Raw genomic sequence first — 27,757 nt, forward strand, 5'->3', positions numbered from 1 at the left:
ACAGGTCTACGTGTCAGTGGGTTGGGGAGCATCGGGGGGGCGCAGGAGTCAGTTGATGGTTGTGAAAAGCTTTTTGGGGTGGTTTTGTTATTAATAAGCATGGAGTAGTAGAGTGTCCTTGCCTTAGAGAGAGCCTCCTGGTACTCCCTGGTATGGTCCTTGTAGGCCTCATGGTGTACGGTGAGGCCAGATGTCTTAAAGCGCCTCTCAAGGCGGCGGCCAGCTGCCTTCCTGAGGCGGAGCGCAGGAGTAAACCAGGGAGCTAAACCAGGGAGCTAAACCAGGGAGCTAAACCAGGGAGCTAAACCAGGGAGCTAAACCAGGGAGCTAAACCAGGGAGCTAAACCAGGGAGCTAAACCAGGGAGCGGGGCGTGAAAAGGAGACCAGTCGGGTTATGGGAGGGGCCACGCTGGAGTCCAAGCTGAGGGAGAGAGCAGTATTGTAATGTTCCACCAGACCATCCACGGAGGTGTTAGGAGGGGGGGTGGCCAGGTGGGTCGCTAGGGTGGAAGACAACTGGGATGCGCACACCTGTTTGGTTTTCCGGAATGTGATGGTTAGTTTACTGGGCTGACTGGGTAGGGGCAGAGGAACAGAGAATGAGATAGCAAGATGGTCAGATATAGCCAGGTCATCACACTGGAGATGACAGGGGGTGATTCCAGTGGAGCACACAAGGTCAAGGGTGTGCCCTTTGGTATGAGTTGGACCAAGCACATGTTGTGCAATACCAAAACAGTCCAATAGTGACATAAAATCAGAAGCAAAGGGGCAGTTGGCTACATGGATGTCCACATGGATGTTAAAGTCACCCAACAGAAAGGTAGATGTAGCATTGTAGCATTGTAGTAATTCGCTGGAGCTTAGTTTGTTTAGATCCCGCTAGTTGGATACATTGCATTCTTTCGTAGTGGCGACTTCTCTACTGCAAGGGAAGCTCGGCTTCACCTAAAATTTCGAAAATTAAATGGTCAGATATATACTGTTGTTAAAATTTCATTGATTAAAAATGCATTAGAACACGTCCATCTCGAAGACGAGTCCGTTCAGAATCAGCTGCTTATCGCAGGTCGACTGACTAGATTTCCTTCTCATACACTTACGTGTTTAATTTGCGTGTGTTTAGACAGATGGGCGCGCACACACACGCGCACCAAGCATCACCCGCATTCATTCATTCTATTAAATACTCACTCGCGGTAAAACTATGTTTTCTCACGATCAAATACTCATCAATCCTAAAAGTAATGGGCTTGTACACGATGTCTGGGTCAAGAACATATGTGTTTGCTGTACGGTGTTTGCAGATGCATTGATTTAAAAGTACAACTTACCGCTGTATCAGCTGTTCTTTCCCAAATCATTTAACCAATCATTTACCCTAAAACTAGATTTTGTTTTGGAAGCCTGGAATATACTTTGCTCGAATGTGTTATTGTTATTATTATTATTTTAACGCATGGCATAGCCTACTATACTTCATTCATGTTCATTCATGCAGGGAAAAAAAATGTTTCCACAATCCACACGCTATTTCTATGCAGTTTCACACGTATGAATAATCTTTGACATCATAATATTTAACATGCAAGTGTAGTGGTGCCTGGTTGCTGCGGGGGAAAATCAGCTTTGCGCCGGGTGCAAACTAGCAACGACACATGCGTCGGTGTAGAAAGTCAATTGCGCCGGGCGCAAGATAGGGCCCTTCTTCTGTTTGGCGCACATGGCTAATTTGCATACGTGCACAGGACTGTCGGAATGGGAACATGTCGGACTGGCTGCATTACGGGGGCGCGATTACGGGCTGGCGGAGTTACATTTAAAAATCGCGTTCAAGTAAAAATAAATAAGAAAAGCGGAATCAATTTGTGGCGCTCGTTGTTCAATCTGTGGCGCAGCGCCACACATTGGCCTATGTGTGGGAAACACTGCTGTTAGTGGAAGCTACAACAGGGGTCACAGTGCAATTGCTGCAGAGCAGGGGACGCAGGTTGACGGCCCGTGGGAGTGGTTTGTTTTGATGACGTTGCCGCAGTGAAGGATGGCACCTAACTGCGGGGACAGCTGGAGTAGTATCCATGTAAACAAACTGGCAGCCCTATGCACGTAGCAGGGGCGACGAAGAAGGCAGAGAGATCTGATGACCTCAAGGCAGTTCGGAGAGGAGAGAGTGCTGTGTGAAAAGTTAAGCTGCAGAGTATTTGAGTCATGGCGCATCCGGCTGGAAGCGTTAGCCTGCTAGCGAGGCGGTTAACTACACAGAGGAAAAGCCACAGCAGACTACCATGGAAGAGGCAGTCCGGGTAAACCAGGTCAGTTCCAGCACTGCAGATCAGGGGTGTCCGCGTCCTGAAAACTCTTATTGGAGGTAGTCCACAGATCGTCTTGGGATAAATGGAGAGTAGACGTAGATTACACAGGCTGACGAGATGGTAACAGCGTGATCAAACTCGTAATACAGAGATTTACAAGTCACTGTGACGGCAACCTGTAGACCCGCGATTCAAAAATAGGAAGGCAAGTTTGGATTTTGAAAATTAGGTGAGTTTGGAAAGCTAAAAAGTGGCGACATTCACGCCAGTGTCCTCTCAGCCATCCTGGGATGAAACAAACTTTAAATTCAAAATAACCATTGTCAGCATGTCAATGTTTAACATCTGGACTCCGAAGAGTAGGAGTCAAAATGTGTAGTGTCTTAGAGATTGTTCACGATTGACCATTGAACTCTGATCGGATTATATACTTTAATAAATAAGCTAAAATGTTACGATCATTTCCATTGGTATTCTAGGAAAAGTACCAACAAAATGTTGAATAATATAAATAGAACATATAGATGTATTAACTGTTTGATTAACAAACATGATCTGGCAATGGACATCTGTGATTCCTATGATTAATTTTGCTGTGTAGACGGTCTCTCTGGTGGAGAGCGGTTGTAGCTCTGTGTAGACGGTCTCTCTGGAGGAGAGCGGTTGTAGCTCTGTGTAGACGGTCTCTCTGGTGGAGAGCGGTTGTAGCTCTGTGTAGACGGTCTCTCTGGTGGAGAGCGGTTGTAGCTCTGTGTAGACGGTCTCTCTGGTGGAGAGCGGTTGTAGCTCTGTGTAGACGGTCTCTCTGGTGGAGAGCGGTTGTAGCTCTGTAGACGGTCTCTCTGGTGGAGAGCGGTTGTAGCTCTGTGTAGACGGTCTCTCTGAAGGAGAGCGGTTGTAGCTCTGTGTAGACGGTCTCTCTGGAGGAGAGCGGTTGTAGCTCTGTGTAGACGGTCTCTCTGGTGGAGAGCGGTTGTAGCTCTGTGTAGACGGTCTCTCTGGTGGAGAGCGGTTGTAGCTCTGTGTAGACGGTCTCTCTGGAGGAGAGCGGTTGTAGCTCTGTGTAGACGGTCTCTCTGGTGGAGAGCGGTTGTAGCTCTGTGTAGACGGTCTCTCTGGTGGAGAGCGGTTGTAGCTCTGTGTAGACGGTCTCTCTGGTGGAGAGCGGTTGTAGCACTGTGTAGACGGTCTCTCTGGAGGAGAGCGGTTGTAGCACTCAGCACGTATACATGGAGAGTCATAATCGGGTAACTAAACGAATAAGACCTCCACAGGACTTGTAGGTATGTAAACACCTTTATCCGCACAAAAATCAGCACATGAACGGACAAGCTAAATCGGATAAGAACACCTAGATAAGTCGTTTATAGTCTGGGCTCTACCTGCATGTACACAGCATCGTTTCGGAGTTCATGCTCGAGATCTTTTCCGGGGGCCGTGAGCCGGAAGTAGAAGGAGACGGTGGTCGTTGTTGTCGCCGTCGGAAAACGAGAAACAGCGATTTATTTTAAAAGGTGGGGCAGAAGATGGAGGAAGCCATTGTCATGCCAATGTAGTTACTAGGGATGTAACGGTTACCGGTGTAACGGTTAACCGCAATAAAAATGTTGTCAATAACAATTACCGTTTTAATTTCAAATAAAATGATTATCGTGGTGGATAACCGCGCCCGCGGTGTGGAAACCGTGTGCTTAAATCCTTCCCAGCGCTTCATCCGAGCAGTGTTTGGAATAACGCCGTTTAAAATAATGGCGTTAGGTAACGCCGTTATTTTTTCAGTAACGGGTAATCTAACTAATACATTTTTCCGTCGTTACGCCGTTACTGTTACTGACAGTTAAATGCGGTGCGTTACTATGAATTGATTGAATAAACTGCGTAATCCGAACGCACCCCTGGCTGCACACACAAACTGCTAGTGAGGACGGAGACCGGGTGGGTTAACAACGAGATAAGCGATTATGATTGGCTAAGGCAGAGTCGTGTTTCACGGTAGCCAATCGGAGCCAGTGTTTTTACACACAAGCCAGGAGACGCGTGCCACACGCACACACAAACACCAAACAGATTCGATGAAGCAGTAGAAATGGCGAGTCCGGAGCAATCCGATGAAAAGTTGGCATTTTCAAGGTGGAGATATAAGCACTACTTCAAATTCATTGAGGTCAAAGGCAAGAATGTGCATGTAAAGTGAACATTATGTCCAGGAGCAAAGACTTTGTTGACATCCGTTGTAAGCAACTCTAATGAAGCATCCCACAACGACACACGCATCTACAAAGCTACTCTTTTTTCTTTTTTTTTTACAGTAATGCAAATAATTACTTTCCCTGGTAACTAGTTACTTTTATTATAGAGTAATTCAGTTACTAACTCCGTTATATAGGAGTTCAGCGGACGATCAGCCTGGGCTTCCCTCAAGCCTGATGTGTGGGGAAATTAACCAGATCTCAGATCTCTCTGTCTTAAGTAGTAGTAGTAGCCGTCGTCGTAGTAGTATTTATACACAAGAGTCAAAGTACAAAACAACTCCCGCTATCGGTTATAGCCGGGCGCTGAGCGGGGGAAGGTGGGGGAGAGGAGGAGGTCGCTGTCACGGCGATCTGCGGAGGAAGTGTCGGCGGGAGACGGAGAGCGAGTAATTGTTTACATATTGTTCTTTATGTCTTGAATGTTTGAATTAAACCTGCACTACTGTAAATGTTCCTGATAAATAAGCTGTTTACATGCTGAATCCTTGTTCCTTTGATGTTAAAAGTTGCACTTTTGATAATATAATATATAAATAAATATAATAAACACTTATTTTAAACTATTTCTGTTTGCGTAGGCCTATCAGTGCTTTCTGAACATATTGAACACACTTTTAAAAATACTGCGATAATACCAAAAACCAGGATAATTTTGGTCACAATAACCGTGAGGTTAAATTTTCATACCGTTACATCCCTAGTAGTTAACCCCTATAAAAAGCGTATCCCTGGCCGCGGGAGCGTGCATGGCATGCATTCATTAAAGGTGGAAGCACACAGACACTACGCTTCGATTTCACCCAAGTAGTAACTTCGGGCACATCTGTCAAAATAAATCTCATAAAAACGTTAATTTGATCTCTGAATTGTTGTGCACCACTTATTAATTATCCAATCCAGTAGAGTGGCAGTAATGGCTACTAACACCGTTATCTCTTTATTAGCAGACGTGTTTTCCTGCTTTCACCCGTCACACCAGACCTCTGATGTGAATGGAAATCAAGAATTGGACCGTAAATGCAAAACGACGTAACACATCACGTCACACATGATATTCTATCATCTACTAGTTGGGACAAGTGCATTTTATAGAAATGTACCACCGCTGATGTAAATATGCAGTTCTACTTAAAAACACACCCACTGCCTACGATCAAAGTGTGTTCTGATTCATGCAGCGACTCTGCTGTCCACTTTGGCCTTTTGTCAGAATCTGGATGCAGCACTTCTATTTTCTTGTGGCTCCAAGTTGTATTGTTTTATTTTAATCTTTAAACGGATGGTTCAGGAGCATTTATTAAAATATCTCCAATTCTGTGTTGCTACCATCCATAGGCATGTACTTCAGCCTTTGCCACCAAAGATCGTCTGCGCTCCCACATGATCAGACATGAGGGCAAAGTCACCTGCAACATCTGTGGCAAGATGCTGAGTGCGGCCTACATCACCAGCCACCTGAAGACCCACGGCCAGGCGGGCTTCAGCAGCACTGCCTGCACTAACAAAGGTAGGAACCCCCGTACACTCCTCTGTACTCCAGGCTCCAGGCTCATTTGGACATGTGACACATCTAGACCCAACTTGTTGGTGAAAAGTTGTACACCAACAAGTTGGGTGCCAAAGAAAAGTCAGGCTCCTTCTGTCCAGGGATTCTTATGTTGGCCTTTCTTCCCAAACCTAACGTCATTACAAAAGAGGACTCAAGTTACAACCACTTATATCTGATATTGATAATCCAACCCTGTGTAGTTATTTTAAAACCTTAAACATTGCTCTATGGTTAAGCATGTAACTCAATGATTGGACAAAGGACCAATGACTATGATTGGACAGCAGGGTTAATGCTGCCACCTGGTGGCATTTTGCAATTCTATAGGCAGCGAGTCTTCCAAGGATGGGTTAATCTTGTGGTCCCCAATTCAATACATGAGCTTGATTCCTAACGAGTATAGATTGTTTCGGGCTTGCAGTTAATATTTTTTTTTGTTATTGTGGCTAAATAATAAGGGCCAAAACTTTTATAGGACAGGGAGCCAGCAGAAACTCTGGGGAAACTCCCGGTAAAAGCCAGAGGGGAGGATTCGTACATTTGCGTTCATACATGCAGCCCCTCCGGGTATAATCCGGAGCATGTCCGGCCTACAGTGCATGTGTGAAAGGCTTATTATAGTGTTGGCGGATGGGTGTAGGGGGAGTTGGATGGTTGTAAGTTAATGAGGTGTTGTTCAGGGTAAGCCCCCACTGACCTCAGCCAGAGTGACATTAGGATGGGGCTCCTTTGGGCGGCTTTACATACTAGATGTGCTCCAGCTGGTGTTAGTGATGCAGGTCAGGGACGGTCACTGGTGTAACACATTCCTCTTGGATATTTGCCAACTGTGTTTAACTTTATGTTCTCTGCTAACCATTGATTATAACCAGCGCCAGATTCACAGACGTTATTGATGGTCTTCAGTGTTACTGGCTGTGTGTATAATAACGTAAAAAGAGACCATCTGATATTGAGTATCACAGTCAGTGGCGCCAACTTCAGGTCAACATTGGGGGGTCATAAATATTTAATTCAAATGTGTTTGACCAAAAAGTAGTCAATATCACTTCTGCAAAACCTGCTTTCAGAATTTGAGGTTCAGAACAGTAGTTAATGAATTATTTACGAATTATTCATCTGTAATTTATTAGATTTTTTTCAAATTTTTGGTTGTGATGTATGATTTAACCGTTCCATAAATTGACAAATTTGTTTTATAAGTGCGTTACGAGTGGCGGGGCGTGCACTTATTTTCCATAAACATGCCCAAATAAATGGGAGTAGGCCTAGCTTAATTACATTTCAGTCACTCGTTTAGAAATGTAGAAATCATGGAAGTAACTGACTTCACACTGCTCACTCGCATCGTCCAGCGGGAGGGGCAAAGCGGGCGCAAACTGTTCCCACCTGCAGGCTTACGGAAAGAGTCAAATGCCTGTCTGTCTTTTTGGTGACTCTCTGATTGTATTGATCAGGGCCCGGTTTCCCAAAACCTTCTTAAAGCCTTCTTAACGCTATGTAATTCGTAACCTCTACTTTAAGTTCTACCTTAACATCTTGCGTGTTTCCCAAAATGTGCTTTGCTACGAATCTCTTTCGTACGTCGTTCGTTGGTAAGGTTGGTCTGAAGCGCTCGTAGAACCTTCATAGCTCTACCATAGTGATGGTTCAGCTCCTGACGCTATAGTCGCCACCACTACAGTAACCTTTAGAAATCCCTGTTGCGCATAGAACTGCCACATTGGCAGTGTTGTGTTTCACCAATATACAGTACAGTAGGCCTACATATACGATACAGCAGGCGAGGTCAGCTTGACTCGCTTCCAATAATTTCAAAAACTCCCAACTTCAAAAAATTATTTTATTCATTTTACAATTCAAAAATTAACAAAACTCTTCTAAATTAAGGAAATGATACTGGGAAACGAATAAACCATTATAAGCAACAAGTGAACTTAATAAGCGGTCAAAATACTTTTTTCAACTACCGCCTCTTTCCATTGATGGTGTGCAAGACACAGACAGGTAGCAAAAAGCAAAGCAGTCTCAGCATAAACAGTATTATATAATAAATAAACTATTCAAGTCAGACACCTCTGTAAACTGAAAATCAATAGCCTCATTTGAACAACTGCAACAGATATAATTAAGGATGTAATTGCCTCAATCTCCTCTGCTGTTTATATATTTTCTATATATTTTTTAAATCAGTGTAGGCTATGCTATGTTCGCCCATGGTTAAATACATGTTTAGGCCTACTAGAAGGATTTCGAGCAATGTTTTATTCGCAAAGACTGCATTATTTTTTAGAACACTGTCATGCACCTGCGCATGAAATGGAAAATCGATCTCTGAGCAATCAATTTCAGCACGTTCTTTCTGGACAGCTCGTTTACGAACAACGTAAGGAGTGTTTCCTAAGAAGACTCCTAAGAGACCGTTCGGGAACCACGCCTATAGAGGTAAACAACTTTGATAAGTCTAAATGTAGGAGTCTTCATAGTGCGCTAAGAGTGGACGCCCTGATCTTTGACATCTTTGTCATCGCATCTCGGCATATGTTAACTTTTGAAACGGCATCTTGAAAGGCAAGGTTCATGTTGTGGGCATTACAATGCACGTACATTGCCTCTTCTTGTATGTCCTTGACGCACGGTTGTAAGCCCGACCTGCTCCCTGACATATTCGCCCTGTCAGTCATTTGGCACTCTGCCAACCATTGGTATAGACCTCCTGAAGAATAAGTCCCGCCTCCGAGGCTCCGGTTCCGAGGCTGCGTCACGTTTTGAACGACACACTTCCTACATCTATTTTCGACTGGGTCTTTGGATTGTCGGTGCCGTTAAAGTAGCATTAATGATCGTTTACTACTTTAACGGCACCGAAAATCCAAAAACCCAGTTGAAACTAGATGTAGGAAGTGTGTCGTTCAAAACGTGACGCAGCTTTTACTTCTCCGCCACCTACAGAGTTTGTTATGTACGATCATTCATAAACCTCATGTTATTTCCCTTAGACATTTGACAGAGGGAACCGGGAGCCTTGGAGGCGGGACTTATTCTTCAGAGGTCTATGTCAGGAATGTTGCCAGCGATGCTTTAGAACGATTGGTGGGGGAGGGAGGTGACGGGGTGCTATCACACAGCGTTCTATCACACAGCGTTCTATCACACAGCGTTCTATCACACAGCGTTCTATCACACAGCGTTCTATCACACAGCGTTCTATCACACAGCGTTCTATCACACAGCGTTCTATCACACAGCACAGCGTTCTATCACACAGCGTTCTATCACACAGCGTTCTATCACACAGCGTTCTATCACACAGCGTTCTATCACACAGCACAGCGTTCTATCACACAGCGTTCTATCACACAGCGTTCTATCACACAGCGTAGCGTTCTATCACACAGCGTTCTATCACACAGCGTTCTATCACACAGCGTTCTATCACACAGCACAGCGTTCTATCACACATCGTTCTATCACACAGCACAGCGTTCTATCACACATCGTTCTATCACACAGCGTTCTATCACGCAGCACAGCGTTCTATCACACAGCGTTCTATCACACAGCGTTCTATCACACAGCACAGCGTTCTATCACGTTTGCTTTATTTAAAGGTCAGACAACGAAAACGTGCCGGTTCACTTCGTTTCAATATTGAGGGTTTTTCACCCCAAACCTTATCTGGGGGTGCAAGAAACCTTGTGCCCCCAGAGATGGAGCCAGTGACGGTATTTAGATCCTGCCCCATCAGTACACTGTTGCGCACCTGTCCATGCCTTTTATTCCTTACTGCATATGTCCTGACCTGCTCACCCCCCTATCAGATACATTGCTCTAGTTTCTTAAGATATAACTTCACATGCTGCGACAATCAAGACGGATATGAAACATCAATCAAGGAACAATGAAAGTAATTATTTTCATGGTTTCTAAAACCCCTAAGATCCTCTAACGCGCTGAATCCATGTGGGTGGACCACTGTATGCAGTGGCTTTCCAAAGTGTTCAGACATCTTCACCTCTTACACACACAAGGTCCAGTGTGTAAGATTGGATAGCAGCTAGTGGTGGTCAACTGAAAAGCCCCCCCCCCTCCCTTTCCAAAGACAACAATGGCCTGTACCGGCCTGTTTTGTGTTATCTGTTTTGCAAAAAAGCGTCATTAATTTTATTTGCGCCGATCAACGGTGCCAGCCTGTGAATAAATCAGCTTAACCAATGACAATGGGGTATCTTTGTCATAGTCACCATGGTCACTGGTGAGTGACCATGGGACGGGGACTAGGAGGTCCCGTGATGGGGCTGGGAGGTCCCTCGACGGGGACTAGGAGGTCCGGTGACGGAGTTAGGAGGTCCCGTGACGGAGGTAGGACGTCCCTGACGGGACGTCTAAGGAGGCTCTCTGTGGTCAGACGGCATGGATTCATTCAGAGTAGGGCCTTCTACCACCCTAACATCTCCTGCTCTCATTGAAGCTGGAGTCCTCACCTCTCCACCATGGTAGACAGGGTGTGTTCAGCATTCTGGAGAGTCTACCCTGCACAGCTCAACCCATCAGCGTTAACTTGGTTAACTTGGTTGCGAGTAGAGTATTTTTGTCTGTGGTGATCATTGGGTTATAATAATAAATAATTGAAAGGATAACGCCAGTCTGGATGAATGGTTCAGTGGTAACAGTCTCTCCTGGCTTCAGTTAACCGTTGAGCGCCGTGCACACAACAAACAGAAACACTTTCATCTATATGAGGATACATTTTACAAAGGACTTGTTTGGTGATTCACACAAACCTTCTCCAACTCCATACTGCTGTGTCTTGATTCCAGAGTTCTACACTGCTAGGGTTTGAGAACTCCCACTAAAGGCTCTCCCGCAGATCAACAAAGTATTGAGCCAGATTCTGTTGGTGGTGGCGGATGTTGAGTGGAGACAGTTCTGATGGTTGGAGCCCTGTCCTCTCACTTCTGTTTGGCTCATTTAACATGGTATGGATGGTGTATCGTTGTGCAGGAGTCTTTGTTCTATTTACATTTACATTTAGGGCATTTATTAGACGCTTTTATCCAAAGCGACTTACAACGGTAGATATACCAACCATGCTACTACTAGAGGATGAAGTGGTGTGACAGTCAATACTAGACATCTTGCTGAGAAGCAAACCCCGTCAAATAGAAATGAAGAATGTGTACTTCAGAGGGAACATCCTCTGTCCTCACTGTTGAAAGTGGCACCCGGTTAAGGGCACTGATGCTGCTCTCTAACCCATGTGTCTATTTTGAACTAGGCGTAACTGACTGGCAGTGGAACAACACAGTGCCACAGAAAGGTAATGCTGTAGTCATTAGCAGTGACCCACAAGGCTTTACATTGATGGGACTCTTGTGGCAGAATGTTAACAGAATTATACAGCTCAAACAACCAGGGCTGCTGTCTTAAGTTAGTCAACATATATGCTGTTTTTGTTCATAGCTGTGCTATTATGCAGTGCTAAGGTTTAATTTCAAGGAAGCAGGATCAATTGATTAACCAGATTATGATCTTACAGTAGGGTTGTAAGAATTGATGTAGACACATGGCCCTGCAAAGATCCTAATCTGTCACTGGCCTCAAACAGTAGATTAATAAGTCACTGTTAGATGGTTAATCTTTTGATCCTGCTCTTTGAATTTACCCCTCAGGTGAGTTGACTGTAGGAGAGATTTTAAATAACTCGTTCCAAGTCCTAATTGACATCTCTCGAACTCAAGGTAGGTGTTTTTCTCTACTAACATCTAAAGTAGTGTTGTTGTTCTTTGCAATGATGCATTTAGCCTCCACCACAAACAGCTGCATGTGGGCTTGGCCTCATGAGATATTCAACATAAAACCCAAAGAGCAGCTTCAGTCTCCATTCTTAAACACTTCTGCATTGTGTTTCTTCATGTATTTAACAACAGATCCCAACATTGTGCACACCTCGACGCCCGTGACCCCGGTCACCAACCCGTCGGCAGTGAGCCGCAGCAGTAACAGCAGCTACCCGGTCACCATCGCCGCTCAGATGAACATCAGCAAGAGCTCCCCGGGGGGCCACCTGCAGCACCCCGGGGTCACCATCACGGGCCCCATCAGCCTGGCGGCCGTCAGCCTCCCCGCCGCCGCCCACATGAACCTGGCCCACCCGCTGGCCATGAACCTCTCGGGCCCGCTCAACATGGCCATGAGGCCCATGGACAACATGTCCTTCCTGTCCCAGGTGCTCCCTTCCTGCCCTCCGTGGTAACGTCTGCTTCCTGTTTCAGGTGACGTCTGGGACGCTGTCCAGCGGAGAACCATTTGCTTTAGTTCTTTTGCCTTTTTGATTTGTTAGCCACCCCACTTTGTCCCGGGCATAAGGTACGAATCAGAGTGCCCCCATGCGACTTTAGCGTTGAAAATCCGAAAACAAGTGTGTTGATTTAAATGTTTTTATTTTGTACAGATTGTTTTATTTCAATGTTTAAGGTGATCAGTATTCAATATTTTGTAAGTATTTTCAACACGACTAGATGAAAAGGGACGTAGGTTATCACATTCAATGTTGCCCGTGTCTCTAATGCATTATAAACATCTTTATGATCTTCTTATAGCACTAGTTCTAAGAACTTATTAATATTCATAATGCTTTATAAAACATTGTAAAATGGCTTGTATGGTCACGTATCGTAATACTTCATGACTGCTGGTCACTCACTGGCATTCTTTTGCTGCAAGGATCACAGAGTAAAGGTAGAAATAATTGGTTGGAATCCATTGCAACCATTTTATTATGAATTATAATCACTGTTATAATCAATTATAATTTGATTATTAGTTACTCTAAGTGGGCATTGGGTGCTTAGGTAACAAAATCATTTAATTAAATCTTTGCAAGAACAACACAGAGCGGTGCAATATGGATTTATTTGGGTAATCTGTCATAACAGAAAGTGAGTTCTCCAATTTGACACGACTTAACAACTTAATGGACTTCAACATTTCACTTATGGAATGTTTCCCCAAAAAAACACATGAAAGTATCTCAAGTCTACGAGACACAGGTTCTATATTTAGTTCCTTATCCCAGAGGTTTCCAGTGTGTTTGGTTGTAATGGGATCCTCTCATACCGAGGCAGGCCTGAGCCAGTAACCTAGCTAATGTGTAGGTTCACTTTAACCTTCCACAGCCTCACAAGGTTGTGTTTTGTATGCATTTGACCGTGGATAACAGCGGCACACTTCTTCTCCATGGTTGAATTAGCCACACTGCGTTAGCTCCAGCTGTGTAGGTGGTTACTCCTTTAATGGTTAGCAAGTCAACGCTATGTTAGCTTACGTTAGTCACGGCTAGTTCAGTAGAATGAAATGACATAACCTGGATAAACTTGGCTAAACTGACAAATCTTAACAACGTCATGAAACTCTTTGAGAGATCCCTCAAAGAGTTCAACATTATAATGCATAATAATAATAAATATGTAGAATTCATTCAATTCATTATACATTGATTATAACGTAACTACGACAGTTATATTTACACCATGATCCTTGCAAAAACATGCCAACGACTTCAAATATTAACATTTTGATACTTGACCTTATCATTTGTTTGTGTTGTGATGAATATGAACTATTAATGTATCAGTGCTTATTACTATGATTATACAGACCACAGGTATGTTGATAATGCATTGTGGATGTGGGCGTCATGGAAAGGGTCCTGAACACAACATTGAACCTTGTTTTGAGTTTTCAAGTAAAGCTAGATATGACTTGTGAACAGTCAATTCCATCCAGATGGCAGTATTATTAACTCCTTTATGTAGACCGCACCGGCCCAGGGGCTGCACTGCAACCAGGCCCCAAGGGAAGGGCCCCAGGTGTCTTATGAGTTTAAGATAACCCTGGTTGATCTCATATCACAGGTATAAGATGCCATCGCTGTAGCTGCTAGCTCAGGAAGTATAAAGGTATTTCTAATTCTTATTTATGAAACCCAGAGGAAATACCTCACTCAGACATCTCGACTCCTAAATTCCTCAAAGATTAATCATTTATTTTACTTTCTCTTCGTTTCTGTATTTGAAGCCACTACGTCAAACTCTGTTTTTTATTTTTTCACTGGGTTATGGAAACGTGTTCAAGAAGGACAAAGGTCCCTTAAGGCAATACTTCACCCACTTTATTCATTGAGCTGCCAGAATCTGGACTAGAGACTTGACTTGGACTGGCCTGCTCTGAGCCTGGCCTGCTCTGAGCCTGGCCTGCTCTGAGCCTGGCCTGCTCTGAGCCTGGCCTGCTCTGAGCCTGGCCTGCTCTGAGCCTGGCCTGCTCTGAGCCTCAACTGCCGTTAGACTCAAGAATCAGTGAAGAATTTAAAGTGAAAATGTTTTTGTAATGAATATTACAACAGCCTGCAAGGATTAATCCATCAAGCAAAATGCTAATAATCTCTAATTAAATCCCCAATAAATCCCCTAATTGATCACCCAATTAATGATTGAGGCCAGTCTCAAGTTAAAGACATGAGACTTGGACCTAAGGACACAACTGTGGAGTCCATAAAGTTAAATGTTCTTACCCAAAGCTCTGCCACCCTTCCTTTAAGAAGCCAGGCGAAATCCAAGTACAACCACTGGAACATGATGGTCTATGCACTAATTGATAAACTAAAACAATAAAGTACACATTCAGACCATATTCGAAGGCTCAATGCAAGTGAATAGGAGGTCTGTTTTGTACCAAAGGGGGTTATGAGATGTGCTGTTTCGAATTGATTTGATGGTGGGTATGTGGATATTAAGTCAAAAACACAAAGTGGGTGAAATATTGCTTTAATGTACAAACTGGTTATTTTATCTGTTAATGCCTATTCCACTGATGGGTCTTTCTGGTCATACGTGAATGTTGGAATGTTCCTGAATGTGAGAATGTCAGCTGGTATCAGAATGGATGCGGAGCATGTGACCCTGTGGCTCGCTCCCTGATGTTCAAAACCTTCAGAGTCCATGTCAGGACGGACTTGTCCCGTGTAATGTACGACGCAAACAACACTGTGCTTGCTTAAGGGAATGGTTCATTTAAGGACCATTCATTTTATTGGACGAGAACATAGAAAGAGTTGTTTTCATTCTAGATGTCACCCTAGCTAGTTTTCAGGCACTACACTGTACCTTGGTGTCCCAGGTGATAAAGCTGTGCCTTTACAAGTATCCACATCTCACTCCAACATGTACTGTGGTGGAGTTGTGTAAAGGGAAACTCAATTATTTTAGTTGAAAGTCCACGTTTTGGCCTTGTGATTATCAAATTTCAAATACCGGTGTGATTGAAACCTGTATTTTCATCTCCACAGTTGCTGTGAATATATTGTTGACATTCAACCATAACAGTGTCATTTTATGTAACTGTAAACAAAGCCTTTTGTCAACCAAAATATAATTTGTAAGGTATTTTAACTATTTTCATGATACATTTGGCAGATATTGTGAAGGCAAATGAATGTAGATCTTTTTACCATTTAGTTAAAAATTGTGTTAGCTATGTCGACACGCACTAAGAAAAACATATTACCTTTTATAAATCTTTTTGTATTAGGACACTAACAAAGGTCATTTTTTGTATATATGAAGAGTATACTTTCTGATTAGCAGAAAGGTAAACATTCCTACATTAGTTTTTTTTAATGTAAATCTGAATAATTATGTATGCATTTGCGCGATGTTATGTGCCTTTTATTTGGATTCGGCTGAATAAAAGAAACAAACTAACTGACTGGTCTGTAATACTCAGTCCAAGGATTTGCGGTAAGATGAGTAATGTAATATCCTATAATATCATGTAGTATCCTGCCTCTACAGATCACAGAGGATCTATGAGTTAAGGCAGTGGTTCATAGAGGATCTATGAGTTAAGGCAGTGGTTCATAGAGGATCTATGAGTTAAGGCAGTGGTTCATAGAGGATCTATGAGTTAAGGCAGTGGTTCATAGAGGATCTATGAGTTAAGGCAGTGGTTCATAGAGGATCTATGAGTTAAGGCAGTGGTTCATAGAGGATCTATGAGTTAAGGCAGTGGTTCGTTGAGGTCCAGTAGGCTTGGGTTGAAATTGGCTCACTTTTTAATCCCGGGAAATCCAGACCCACAAATTTAAATTGTGCTCTCGCAAGATCTCTGGACATCCGGGGTAGGTGAATGGGGGGATGAGAATATTACTCATTCCCAGAGTGACTCTCTGAGCAAATTCAAATTGTGCTCTCACGAGAACTCTGGATTTCCAGGATATAAAAGCTATATAAGGAAAACTAAATATTGCACTATTTAGGGGACACTAGTAAAGAGGGGAGCCACTAATTATGGCCAGTGGGTTTGCAGTGTGAAAAGCCATCAGGGTAAAGATGTCACACCTTGCCAGCTAAAATAACCTCTCCATCTCTCCTAGATGAATCTTATCACAATGAAGATGGCAATGGTCATGGTCTAGTGTGCAGATGAGTTCACATCAATAAGGCGGTCCATCATGATCCCAAACAGTTAGTACACACGTTTTGGACAGCACTACAAGACATCCCAATAGAGGGCGTAGCCGAGCTCTGTACTGGCTTTACTGTATCAAGACTGTTTGAAAGGATATTGAGAATATATGTTTAGGTTGCCAAGGTTTGGGGAGCCTCAGGTTTGTTTGGGGCTGTTGTAAAATAGTGAGTATAAGTAACCTCTCACATGATCATAAATGGCACTTGAACTTGTGAATGGTTCATAGTCCAGAGGTTTCTCAGGCATGGCATAAGCAGTGAAGAAAAACACGGCTGTGGTGGGCAGGAAGTGAAAGGATTAATAAACAACCAAACTGCAGCATAATTTTTTTTTCTCTTTTTATTTGGGATGGGTATACTAATATACTAAACTATCTGAAACTACACAGAATGTCTGTATATCCCTTCCCTCCACCAACATAAACACATGCATACATCCATGCATATCTGCCTACATGCATGCACATATACAACACACACTACATACTGTATATACAAAAAACTGCAATGAACCTATATTCTGAACGTCGGAAGAACGATGGTTTCCTCAGAAACCAAAGTTACTTTCTGAAGTTGGATGACAACCAGAGGCAGTGCGCAATGATGGATAACATCCTGTAGCAGAATTAAGGAGTGGTACCACAGGCCAAGGGACGCAGGTAGAAGACAGAAGGGTTTATTTCTCAAATCAGGTGGTCAACAATAAAGGAACTTAAATTCAAGATAACTTCACATGGCCTCCACGTGTTTCACCAGCCTGGACATGGACCACGGGGTTCACAACAAGAGGCTGAGCCAACACACGCCTCCAGGGAGGCAAGCTAATGACAGAGCAACGACGAGGCTGCGAAAGGTTTAGCTCCCTCTTCATTCTTTAGTGTCAGAGGATGTCAAACAGTTAATGACAAACATACCCTGACCTGAACACACGCAAAAGAAAACTACCATATTTAGAGTTCCATAAATCTGTTGTGTTATAACACATATCAAAGTTATGCATGAACATAAGTGTGTACCGAGTCATAATTTAGTTTGGCTGGTGTTCACTATCGTCTTGTATAAGTATTAGTACTGGTTATCGATACAAAATATCACACAATTTGCTGTAATTAATTAATATTCAATCTCAAGATTGTATTTATCGTATTAAACGTAGATTACCAAATAAAAACACATAGGAACTACTGGAACTGAAATAACATTTGTAAGCACATCTTGTGAACTGTAAAACACTGTGCACCGACAGAGCACTCATTTTCGTTAAATATATAATACAGTATTTAGCATCATGATTAACAACACAATGTTTGAGACTTATGTAAAGCTGGTCGCATGCATTCAATAAATAGAGATAAATAGAGAGAAGCAAGGAGAAAAAGATTATGGCATTAGGTAGGCTAAAAGGCTATACACCATATGTACATATATGTATGGATGAATGTATGCGTGTGCCACATAATATATTATATGTATGCGAGGTAACACCCTAGCCACTACACTAACCTGTGTATATTTAGAATATATCAGCAGAAAATCAATTATTTAAACATTGACCTTTAAAAGAATACTAAACATATCAAACAATAGGCCAGTGAGACTAAATAGTGGGGATATTGCTCTATTAAAGGTGACACATTTACAAATGTACAATAGGCCTACATTGATTTTATAATGGAAAATATAGAGTAGGTTTTAACAGTTAGTTTCATTGTCTTGATGAAAAGGCTGATCATCTTCTGTCGTCAGGAAGAGTTGTGGGTCTTCATCATGTCCTTCTGCTTGTCGGTAGAACTGGAGAGAGCCTGCAAAGTCCAACCAGTTGAGGTCAATGATACTAGTCAACAGCAGCGTCCCAGCCCCATGCAGACACAGGCCCAGATAGCATGTGCGCAATCTGTCACCTCTGGGCCATAACATTGTTTTAGTATTTTTATTTTTTCAATAACTATTATTAGGGGACCTACGAAATCTGTAGGAACCCTGTAGTGTTTGTTAGTATTATTAGGGGTCCTATGAAATCCGACATCAAACACGAGCAGTGGTGGTGGGTCAATAGAGCAAGTACGTCTCGCTGCGACCTGCAGGAAGGCGGGGCGTGACATCACGCCCCGCCCACATCACGGGCGAGTGCATTCTGGGAACTCCTCAAATCATTTGTTGTGCAGTAGTGAAATATTTTATGTTAAGGCCTAGCTAATCTAAGTCAGGTTTGGGTTAGGGTTAGGGTTAGGGTTAGCTGCTAGTTAGGGTTAGCTGCTAGTTAGAGTTAGGGTTAGGGTTAGGGTTAGGGGTTAGCTGCTAGTTCAAGAGGACGTATTTAGTTCAAGTATTTTCAAGAAAGACGTATTTTTCTTCTTCTGTTGGTTTTATATGGGCTACGCAATCCCAGAATGCACTCGCCCGTGATGTTGGCAGGGCGTGACGTCACGCCCCGCCTTCCCGCAGGCCGCAGCGAGATGCTTCTCCAATAGAGGGCGCTAGGGCGCCGCCCCTCCGTGAAATATTCACTTGAATATATCTGCCAACTTTGAATAATCTATTATAAATACGAAATAAATCAACAAAAATATATAGTGTTTATACTTGTTTAATTGTGTGATAGACTGTACTTGCCACTGCCAGCAACAATTTAAATGCGTCTGAACGTCAATGATTTGGACTAGGCTAGTTATTGGTCATTCGAAATAAAGCCTCCTTCAGGTCAGGGGCGCCGGCCAAGTTGAAGTCAACGTAAGCCTCGCAAACTTTTTGCTGTCTTTTTGCTGTCTATTAAGCAGAGACGGCTTTTCATTTTCATTTGAAAAAAACACCCTTGGGTCGCACCAGTGTGCGCCCCAGGCCAATGGTATGGCTTTTCTGTTTTTTTTTTTATCACCACATGATTGGACAATTCAGCGAATCAATCAAATAGGCTACCTCCCTCAGCAACACTCGCGCAACACAACTACAGCAGAGAAGAGGATCGCTTACTCGCTTACTAGCAGAGTTGTAAAAGCACTTTCCACCCATTTCAGTGGAGGAATTGGACTCCCCAAGCAATGTTATACTTAAAAAGTAAGTTAGATATTAATTTAGTCTTTTGGCCTGTAGCATATAAACAAAATAAAGCAACTGTCACATATTTCTAACTGCATTTGAAATAGACATTAAGACTCCCAGAAAATGGACGCTATAGGACAGTGATCATGATTTGCCTCAATATCAGAATAACAACAATGCGTAAGCTTTTAAGCTTGTAATGAATAGTAGGTAATAGGTAATAGGTAGTGGCCATCCCCAAAATGCACCAGAATACAGGAAATCAAATCTACCAAATTCAATTTTTTCTGGAGGGGGGGGGACGCCCAGACCCCATCACCAGCCGCCAGTTGTCACGAGGAACAACACCCACCTTTTGGTCAACTGTAGGATAGCCGATGCCAGCGTGGACCCAGAGGCCACGTTAAGGTGATAAAACCTTGAGAATGTGCAGGGTGCTGTCCAGGACGCCGCCGAACAGACCTCTGATAGTGACACCCCCCTCATTACCGCCCAGGATGTGGCCACACCCCTGGTGGAATGACAGATAACCTCTGAGGGGGCAGGTTTACCTGCTACATCATAAGCCTGTTTGATTACCTCGACAACCCAGTGGGAGAGCCTCTGTTTAGACAATGCATGTCCCCTGTTTTTTCCGCCATAGCAGACAAACAGCTGCTCTGAGCGCCTAAAGCCCTGCATTGCCTCAATATACAGCAGCAGCTCTCGGACTGGGCACAGCAAATTGGCCCTCTCCTCCAGCGGGGAACTGAATGGAGGAGGATAGTATGCCCCCAGTTTTATGGCCTGATTAACATGGTTTGGGGATAAAGCCTTTGGTAGGAAGGCGATATTCGGCCACAGTGTCACCCCAGAGCCGTCTGCCTTCCAACGAAGACACGTAGGAATGATAGACAGTGCATGGAGTTCACTCACACGCTTGGCTGTTGTAATTGCCAAAAGAAAAGCAGTTTTCATTGACACATTTCTCAAAGTCACCCCTGCCATAGGCTCAAAGGGTGACTCGCCCAGGGCCTGCAGGACCAGTGGTAGGTCCCATGCTGCAGCACGTCTCATCCTAGGATGGCATAGCCTTCTGGTACCACGCAGAAACTGTGTCCCCAGGTAATGCACCCCGACTGGCCTGCCACCAATGTGGCCATGGTTAAAAGATATGGCCGCTACGTACAACTTCAAGGTTGAGGCGGCCCGGCCTACATCAAAAAGGTACTGCAGGTACTGCAGGTATGCCCTGTAAAGGGCAGGAGACTGGGTCCAACTCCCTGTCCCCGCACCATGTAGAGAATGCAGCCCAGCAGTTACCATACACCACTCTCGTGGAAGGAGCTCTTGCATTCCACAAGGTCTCACAAATTGAGGGCCCGAGGTCAGTCAAGAGTGACCGATCCCTGTCAATGGCCATACCCAGAGTTGAAGGTGGCCCGAAGACGGATGCCAATCCTTCCCCTCGAGCTAGACAGAAGGTCCATCCTCACTGGGAGCTGCCATGGTTCTCCATCCAGCAGACTAAGGAGTGCGGAGAACCATATCCTCGCTGGCCACCTGGGGGCCACTAGGAGGACCCTGTGGCCTGACAATCTCACCCTGTGAAGCGTGAGCATTATCAGGGGGATCGGAGGGAATGCATAAAGGAGACCCCTCGGCCAGGTGTTGGCAAGAGCGTCTATCCCCAGCGGAGCACTGGTCTCTGCCAAGGAGAACCATAGGGGAAGGTAGGTTGTGCTCTTTGAGGCGAACAAATCTACCCGGGCCTCCCCGTACTGGTCCCAAATCATCTGCACTACCTGTGGGTGCAGCCGCCATTCCCCAGGGGGTAGCCTCTGGCTTGAGAGGTAATCTGCCACAGAGTCTGCCCTGCCTGGGAGGTGCATCGCCCTCAAGGAGGCCAACCGAGGATGAGCCCATATCCATAGTCTCTGGGCTTCCCTCAGGGACTCCAGTGACCTGGTCCCTCCTTGATGGTTGATGTGAAACACTGCTGAGGTGTTGTCTATGTGGACGAGCACATGCTTGCACCTGAGACAAGGCAAGAAGTGCTTCACTTCCCAACCGTGAGATGAGGCATCTGTTGTCACCACCTCTCACCTCGCTGGGACTGAACCAAGAGGAACGATAAAGGTTGTCTGCTGTGTTGGGTGAATCGAGCTCTTCTCCCAGTTTACGGACATGCCCAGTGCCTCGATATTAGCGAGGACCCTGGATGTCGTTTGCTCTGCCTCCCGGAGCGAGGGGGTGCATATAAGCCAGTCGTCGAGGTGAGGGAGAATCTTACTCCCATCAGGCACAGTGATGTCAAGGCTGCCCTCGTGCATCTTGTAAAAATGTGAGGAGCCAGGGACAGGCCGAATGGAAGGACTGCAAACTGGTAGGCTTGGCCTTGAAAGGCAAAGAGGAGTAACTTTTCCTTTTCCGGGTGAATGGGAACGTGAAAGTAAGTGTCGCTGAGATCTATGGAGGTGAACCACTCTCCTGGAGTGATAACCTGAAGGACGTCGATTGTATGGGGCATCCAAAACGGGAGGACCTTCAGATGCATGTTCAATCTCCTCAGGTCTAGTATAGGCCTGAGAGAATTGCCCTTCTTTGGGACCAGAAAATACGTTAGAGTAAAACCCATCGCTCTGTGTATGTGGTTGAACCACTTTGATGGCCTTTTTGTCCAAGAGGGTGGCTATCTCTTGTGACAAAAGCAAGGCCCTCATGGGGTCTGCGACTGATGTCACCCTGAACCCTGTGGGTGTTGGTGGCCGGCAGCGGAACTGCAACCTGTAACCCTGGAACATTGTGTTCAAAACCCATGTATCTTGGGAATGGGCTGCCCAGTAGTCCAGGTGCTGCTGTGAAAACCTGCCCACCGCCGGCCCTGAACCCTCAGAGTGTGCCTCAAGGGTTATACAGGGGCTTGGGGGGGGTGCAGGTTGTGCCCTCGTCCCCGCTGGGACTGGCGAGGTGGAGGCTGCCCACCTCTGGGCTGACGCCAGCTGCCTGAGGCAACCTGGCTACTCTGTTGCCAGGGTTGCGGCGGTGGGTTTAGGTAATGGGAGCGTTGTGGGTCCCGTGCGCCACGTTTCCCGGGGGCAGAGCCAGGGGTCCCATGCTCCTACTCTGGGGTCCCCAGGCCTCTGAAGCCTGGTTTGACTGCTTCCAGCGCTCCAAAGTCCTTTCTGCTTCTGGCCCAAACAACTGGCCTGGCACAACAGGAAGTTTCCGTAGCGTCTGTCTACAATCACACCTGACGTCGTGTAACGACGCAGGTGGACATCAAGCGGCCAAGCTCCCCGGACATCAGACCAAAGGTCTGAAGTGCCGCATCGTTTGTATCCCCCAACTCACTCCCTTCATGCTCTGGCTGCAACATTTGAGACTGAGCGAGGAGGAGCACGGAGAGGGAGTTCCCAATACGAGCCATGTGGGCAGCAGTGTCATAAGCCTTCGAGAGTAGACTATCCGTGACCCAGCACTGTGGCCTGGCACAGCGGGCATTGTATCTCAGTGCTTCATCTGGTGAGAGGACCAGCGAGGCAATACACTGGTCCACAGGGGGCATGTGAACCAGGTCATGCTCCCCTGCATTGGGCATGGAGGCCAGGGTCCTAGCATCCCTGCCCTGGTGGGCAGATGCCCTTGGATCCACCCAGAAGCATTTCATATCCTCCAAAAAGGCAGGTGAGGGTGGGATGTCAAAAGGTGGGGCTGCAGGAGCCCGTCAAAAGAACGGGTTGGTCACCCGGCTAGTAGCCGGCGTGTCTTCCAGCCCGACCCTAGCCAGAGCTACACGCAGTGTTGCTCGCAATGGGCAGGGTCCCTCCCCCAGCCCAGCACTGCCCAAGCTCCTGAGGGAAGGCTCTGCGCCATCCTCAGCCTGTATACTCACAGGCTCAGCCACCTGAAAAGACGGTCCAGGGGAAGGCTCCTCCCTGGGGCTAAATCCCCCCCAGCGGCCCTGAAACATAGAGTTTGAAGCTCTTGTTGACATCGTCCTCCTCTGACTCCCAGAGAGCTGCCTGAGGTGGGGTAGGTGGAGCCCGCACCAACGCTTAAAGCTGTTCTAGCTCAGCATACCGCCTCCATCTCCTTGCGAGAAGGAGCCTTCTCCTTCACCCTTTTGAGTTCAGGGCTACTGCGGGAGAAGCCTCTGTGCTTCTCCCGCGACCCCAGGGGGTGGAAGGTAATCTCCAAACAGGAGGCCTTCCACCTGACGCAGCCTTCCCTCACTCATAGAGTCGTAAAAAATGCCACAGTTCATCCATGGGTCAGACAGGGCTTCCCTAAGGTGACCCACCCCCAGACACTTGGGGCACAATTCATGGCCGTCCTCAACCTGAAGCTGAGCTCCACAAGAGGCACACGCCAGCATTGTTCAAATTCAAAGTAGGCGGCCAACTAGGGAATCTGGGCGAGAACTGTGACTAAGCCACAGGACGCATCAGAACTTCTAGAAGACCAATTTCACAACCGCAACCAGACAAACAAATGCATGCCAGTCAGGCTCCCCAGCCTGCTGTTAGCCTGCTCACCTGGTTTGCATGTGTGGCCAGGTAGTCCAAGAGAGAACTGTGGCTCAGCCACAGAACGTGTCCGAAACCTCCAGCAATATCTCTGCAGCTAGCTAAGGATCCTGTATTCCCCAACCTAGCTGCGTCTAAATACTTACCAAGTTAGGCTAGACAAAAACAGGCGAGAGCTGTGGGCTAACCACTGCGCGCGACTGAAATATCTAGTGTTTAGAGGAATCAGCTTACACAACAAACAGTTTAAGACAGTAAGTGTAGCTGGTGAGTGAGCCAGCACAAGGCAAGGATGCTCAAAAGACAGACAGGATGGAATGAGAGGTAGGATAGTTTGACATCCACAGCCTTAGAGGGCAATAAATTGCAGTCTGACAAGAGTCACAGGCAGGATGTCAAACAGCAAACAACACAAAAAGTGTATACCTCTGTTGGACCTGCAAGCAATTAATGCTTATAAATATAGAACCGTAACCGGATCTATGGAGCTACTTAATGGGCGAAAAACACAAGGTTAATAGTGAGAAGATCAAAGAGGCTGAGTGTCGGCTGTCACGTGATTTATATAGCCGTCACTCACGTGACCTTGTCTATATAAGGTCTGGACCTGCGTCACGTGACCTTGTCTATATAAGGTCTGGACCTGCGTCACGTGACCTTGTCTATATAAGGTCTGGACCTGTGTCACGTGACCTTGTCTATATAAGGTCTGGACCTGTGTCACGTGACCTTGTCTATATAAGGTCTGGACCTGTGTCACGTGACCTTGTCTATATAAGGTCTGGACCTGTGTCACGTGACCTTGTCTATATAAGGTCTGGACCTGTGTCATGTGACCTTGTCTATATAAGGTCTGGACCTGTGTCACGTGACCTTGTCTATATAAGGTCTGGACCTGTGTCACGTGACCTTGTCTATATAAGGTCTGGACCTGTGTCACGTGACCTTGTCTATATAAGGTCTGGACCTGTGTCACGTGACCTTGTCTATATAAGGTCTGGACCTGCGTCACGTGACCTTGTCTATATAAGGTCTGGACCTGTGTCACGTGACCTTGTCTATATAAGGTCTGGACCTGTGTCACGTGACCTTGTCTATATAAGGTCTGGACCTGTGTCACGTGACCTTGTCTATATAAGGTCTGGACCTGCGTCACGTGACCTTGTCTATATAAGGTCTGGACCTGTGTCACGTGACCTTGTCTATATAAGGTCTGGACCTGTGTCACGTGACCTTGTCTATATAAGGTCTGGACCTGTGTCACGTGACCTTGTCTATATAAGGTCTGGACCTGCGCGGAGCGCCAGGAGACTTGTCCACTTTGTGAACTGGCAGCCAGGAAGGAAAGAAACAGAACTTATTACAACAAAACAACAAAACAAAAACTCAGAGAGGGGGGGGGGGGGGGGAGGTGTCTGTTCAGCCTGGTTAACGTGGGGTCTGTTCAGCCTGGTTAACGTGTTCAGCCTGGTTAACGTGTACAGCCTGGTTAACGTGTACAGCCTGGTTAACGTGTACAGCCTGGTTAACGTGTACAGCCTGGTTAACGTGGGGTCTGTTCAGCCTGGTTAACGTGTTCAGCCTGGTTAACGTGTTCAGCCTGGTTAACGTGTTCAGCCTGGTTAACGTGTACAGCCTGGTTAACGTGTTCAGCCTGGTTAACGTGGGGTCTGTTCAGCCTGGTTAACGTGTACAGCCTGGTTAACGTGTTCAGCCTGGTTAACGTGTTCAGCCTGGTTAACGCGGGGTCTGTTCAGCCTGGTTAACGTGTTCAGCCTGGTTAACGTGGGGTCTGTTCAGCCTGGTTAACGCGGGGTCTGTTCAGCCTGGTTAACGTGTACAGCCTGGTTAACGTGTACAGCCTGGTTAACGTGGGGTCTGTTCAGCCTGGTTAACGCGGGGTCTGTTCAGCCTGGTTAACGTGTACAGCCTGGTTAACGCGGGGTCTGTTCAGCCTGGTTAACGTGGGGTCTGTTCAGCCTGGTTAACGTGTTCAGCCTGGTTAACGTGTACAGCCTGGTTAACGTGTTCAGCCTGGTTAACGTGGGGTCTGTTCAGCCTGGTTAACGTGGGGTCTGTTCAGCCTGGTTAACGCGGGGTCTGTTCAGCCTGGTTAACGTGGGGTCTGTTCAGCCTGGTTAACGTGTTCAGCCTGGTTAACGCGGGGTCTGTTCAGCCTGGTTAACGTGGGGTCTGTTCAGCCTGGTTAACGTGTACAGCCTGGTTAACGTGGGGTCTGTTCAGCCTGGTTAACGTGGGGTCTGTTCAGCCTGGTTAACGTGGGGTCTGTTCAGCCTGGTTAACGTGGGGTCTGTTCAGCCTGGTTAACGTGGGGTCTGTTCAGCCTGGTTAACGCGGGGTCTGTTCAGCCTGGTTAACGTGGGGTCTGTTCAGCCTGGTTAACGTGTTCAGCCTGGTTAACGCGGGGTCTGTTCAGCCTGGTTAACGTGTACAGCCTGGTTAACGTGGGGTCTGTTCAGCCTGGTTAACGTGTTCAGCCTGGTTAACGCGGGGTCTGTTCAGCCTGGTTAACGTGTACAGCCTGGTTAACGCGGGGTCTGTTCAGCCTGGTTAACGTGTTCAGCCTGGTTAACGTGGGGTCTGTACAGCCTGGTTAACGTGTACAGCCTGGTTAACGTGTTCAGCCTGGTTAACGTGTACAGCCTGGTTAACGTGTACAGCCTGGTTAACGTGTTCAGCCTGGTTAACGCGGGGTCTGTTCAGCCTGGTTAACGTGGGGTCTGTTCAGCCTGGTTAACGTGTTCAGCCTGGTTAACGTGTACAGCCTGGTTAACGCGGGGTCTGTACAGCCTGGTTAACGTGTTCAGCCTGGTTAACGCGGGGTCTGTTCAGCCTGGTTAACGCGGGGTCTGTACAGCCTGGTTAACGTGTACAGCCTGGTTAACGTGTTCAGCCTGGTTAACGTGGGGTCTGTTCAGCCTGGTTAACGTGTACAGCCTGGTTAACGTGGGGTCTGTACAGCCTGGTTAACGTGTACAGCCTGGTTAACGTGTTCAGCCTGGTTAACGTGGGGTCTGTACAGCCTGGTTAACGTGTACAGCCTGGTTAACGTGTTCAGCCTGGTTAACGTATACAGCCTGGTTAACGTGGGGTCTGTTCAGCCTGGTTAACGTGTACAGCCTGGTTAACGTGGGGTCTGTACAGCCTGGTTAACGTGGGGTCTGTTCAGCCTGGTTAACGTGTACAGCCTGGTTAACGCGGGGTCTGTACAGCCTGGTTAACGTGGGGTCTGTTCAGCCTGGTTAACGTGTTCAGCCTGGTTAACGTGGGGTCTGTTCAGCCTGGTTAACGTGGGGTCTGTTCAGCCTGGTTAACGTGGGGTCTGTACAGCCTGGTTAACGTGGGGTCTGTTCAGCCTGGTTAACGTGGGGTCTGTTCAGCCTGGTTAACGTGTTCAGCCTGGTTAACGCGGGGTCTGTTCAGCCTGGTTAACGTGTACAGCCTGGTTAACGTGTACAGCCTGGTTAACGTGGGGTCTGTTCAGCCTGGTTAACGTGTACAGCCTGGTTAACGTGGGGTCTGTTCAGCCTGGTTAACGTGTTCAGCCTG

At 46.2% G+C, this 27,757-nt stretch overlaps 1 protein-coding gene across 6 annotated transcripts in view; it reads left to right on the plus strand.

Annotated features, from left to right (window-relative positions):
- Nucleotides 1-15,845, plus strand: part of LOC311342517 (vascular endothelial zinc finger 1-like) — a 29,156-nt gene extending 13,311 nt beyond the window's left edge. For 3 of the 6 annotated variants that reach the window (XM_084467337.1, XM_084467341.1, XM_084467338.1), the window contains 3 exons: nt 5,901-6,072; nt 11,787-11,855; nt 12,045-15,845. In XM_084467337.1, the coding sequence (XP_084323463.1) occupies nt 5,901-6,072; nt 11,787-11,855; nt 12,045-12,370 (567 nt within the window). In that variant the 3' untranslated portion in view covers nt 12,371-15,845. Of the gene's footprint in view, nt 1-5,900; nt 6,073-11,392; nt 11,435-11,786; nt 11,856-12,044 lie in introns of all 6 variants that reach the window. The other 3 variants (XM_084467342.1, XM_084467339.1, XM_084467340.1) reach the window with 3 other exon arrangements.
- Nucleotides 15,846-27,757: the final 11,912 nt, after the last annotated feature.

The sequence above is a fragment of the Micromesistius poutassou genome (assembly GCF_964030765.1).
Source record: "Micromesistius poutassou genome assembly, chromosome: 4".
In the NCBI taxonomy this organism is placed as follows: Eukaryota; Metazoa; Chordata; class Actinopteri; order Gadiformes; family Gadidae; genus Micromesistius; species Micromesistius poutassou.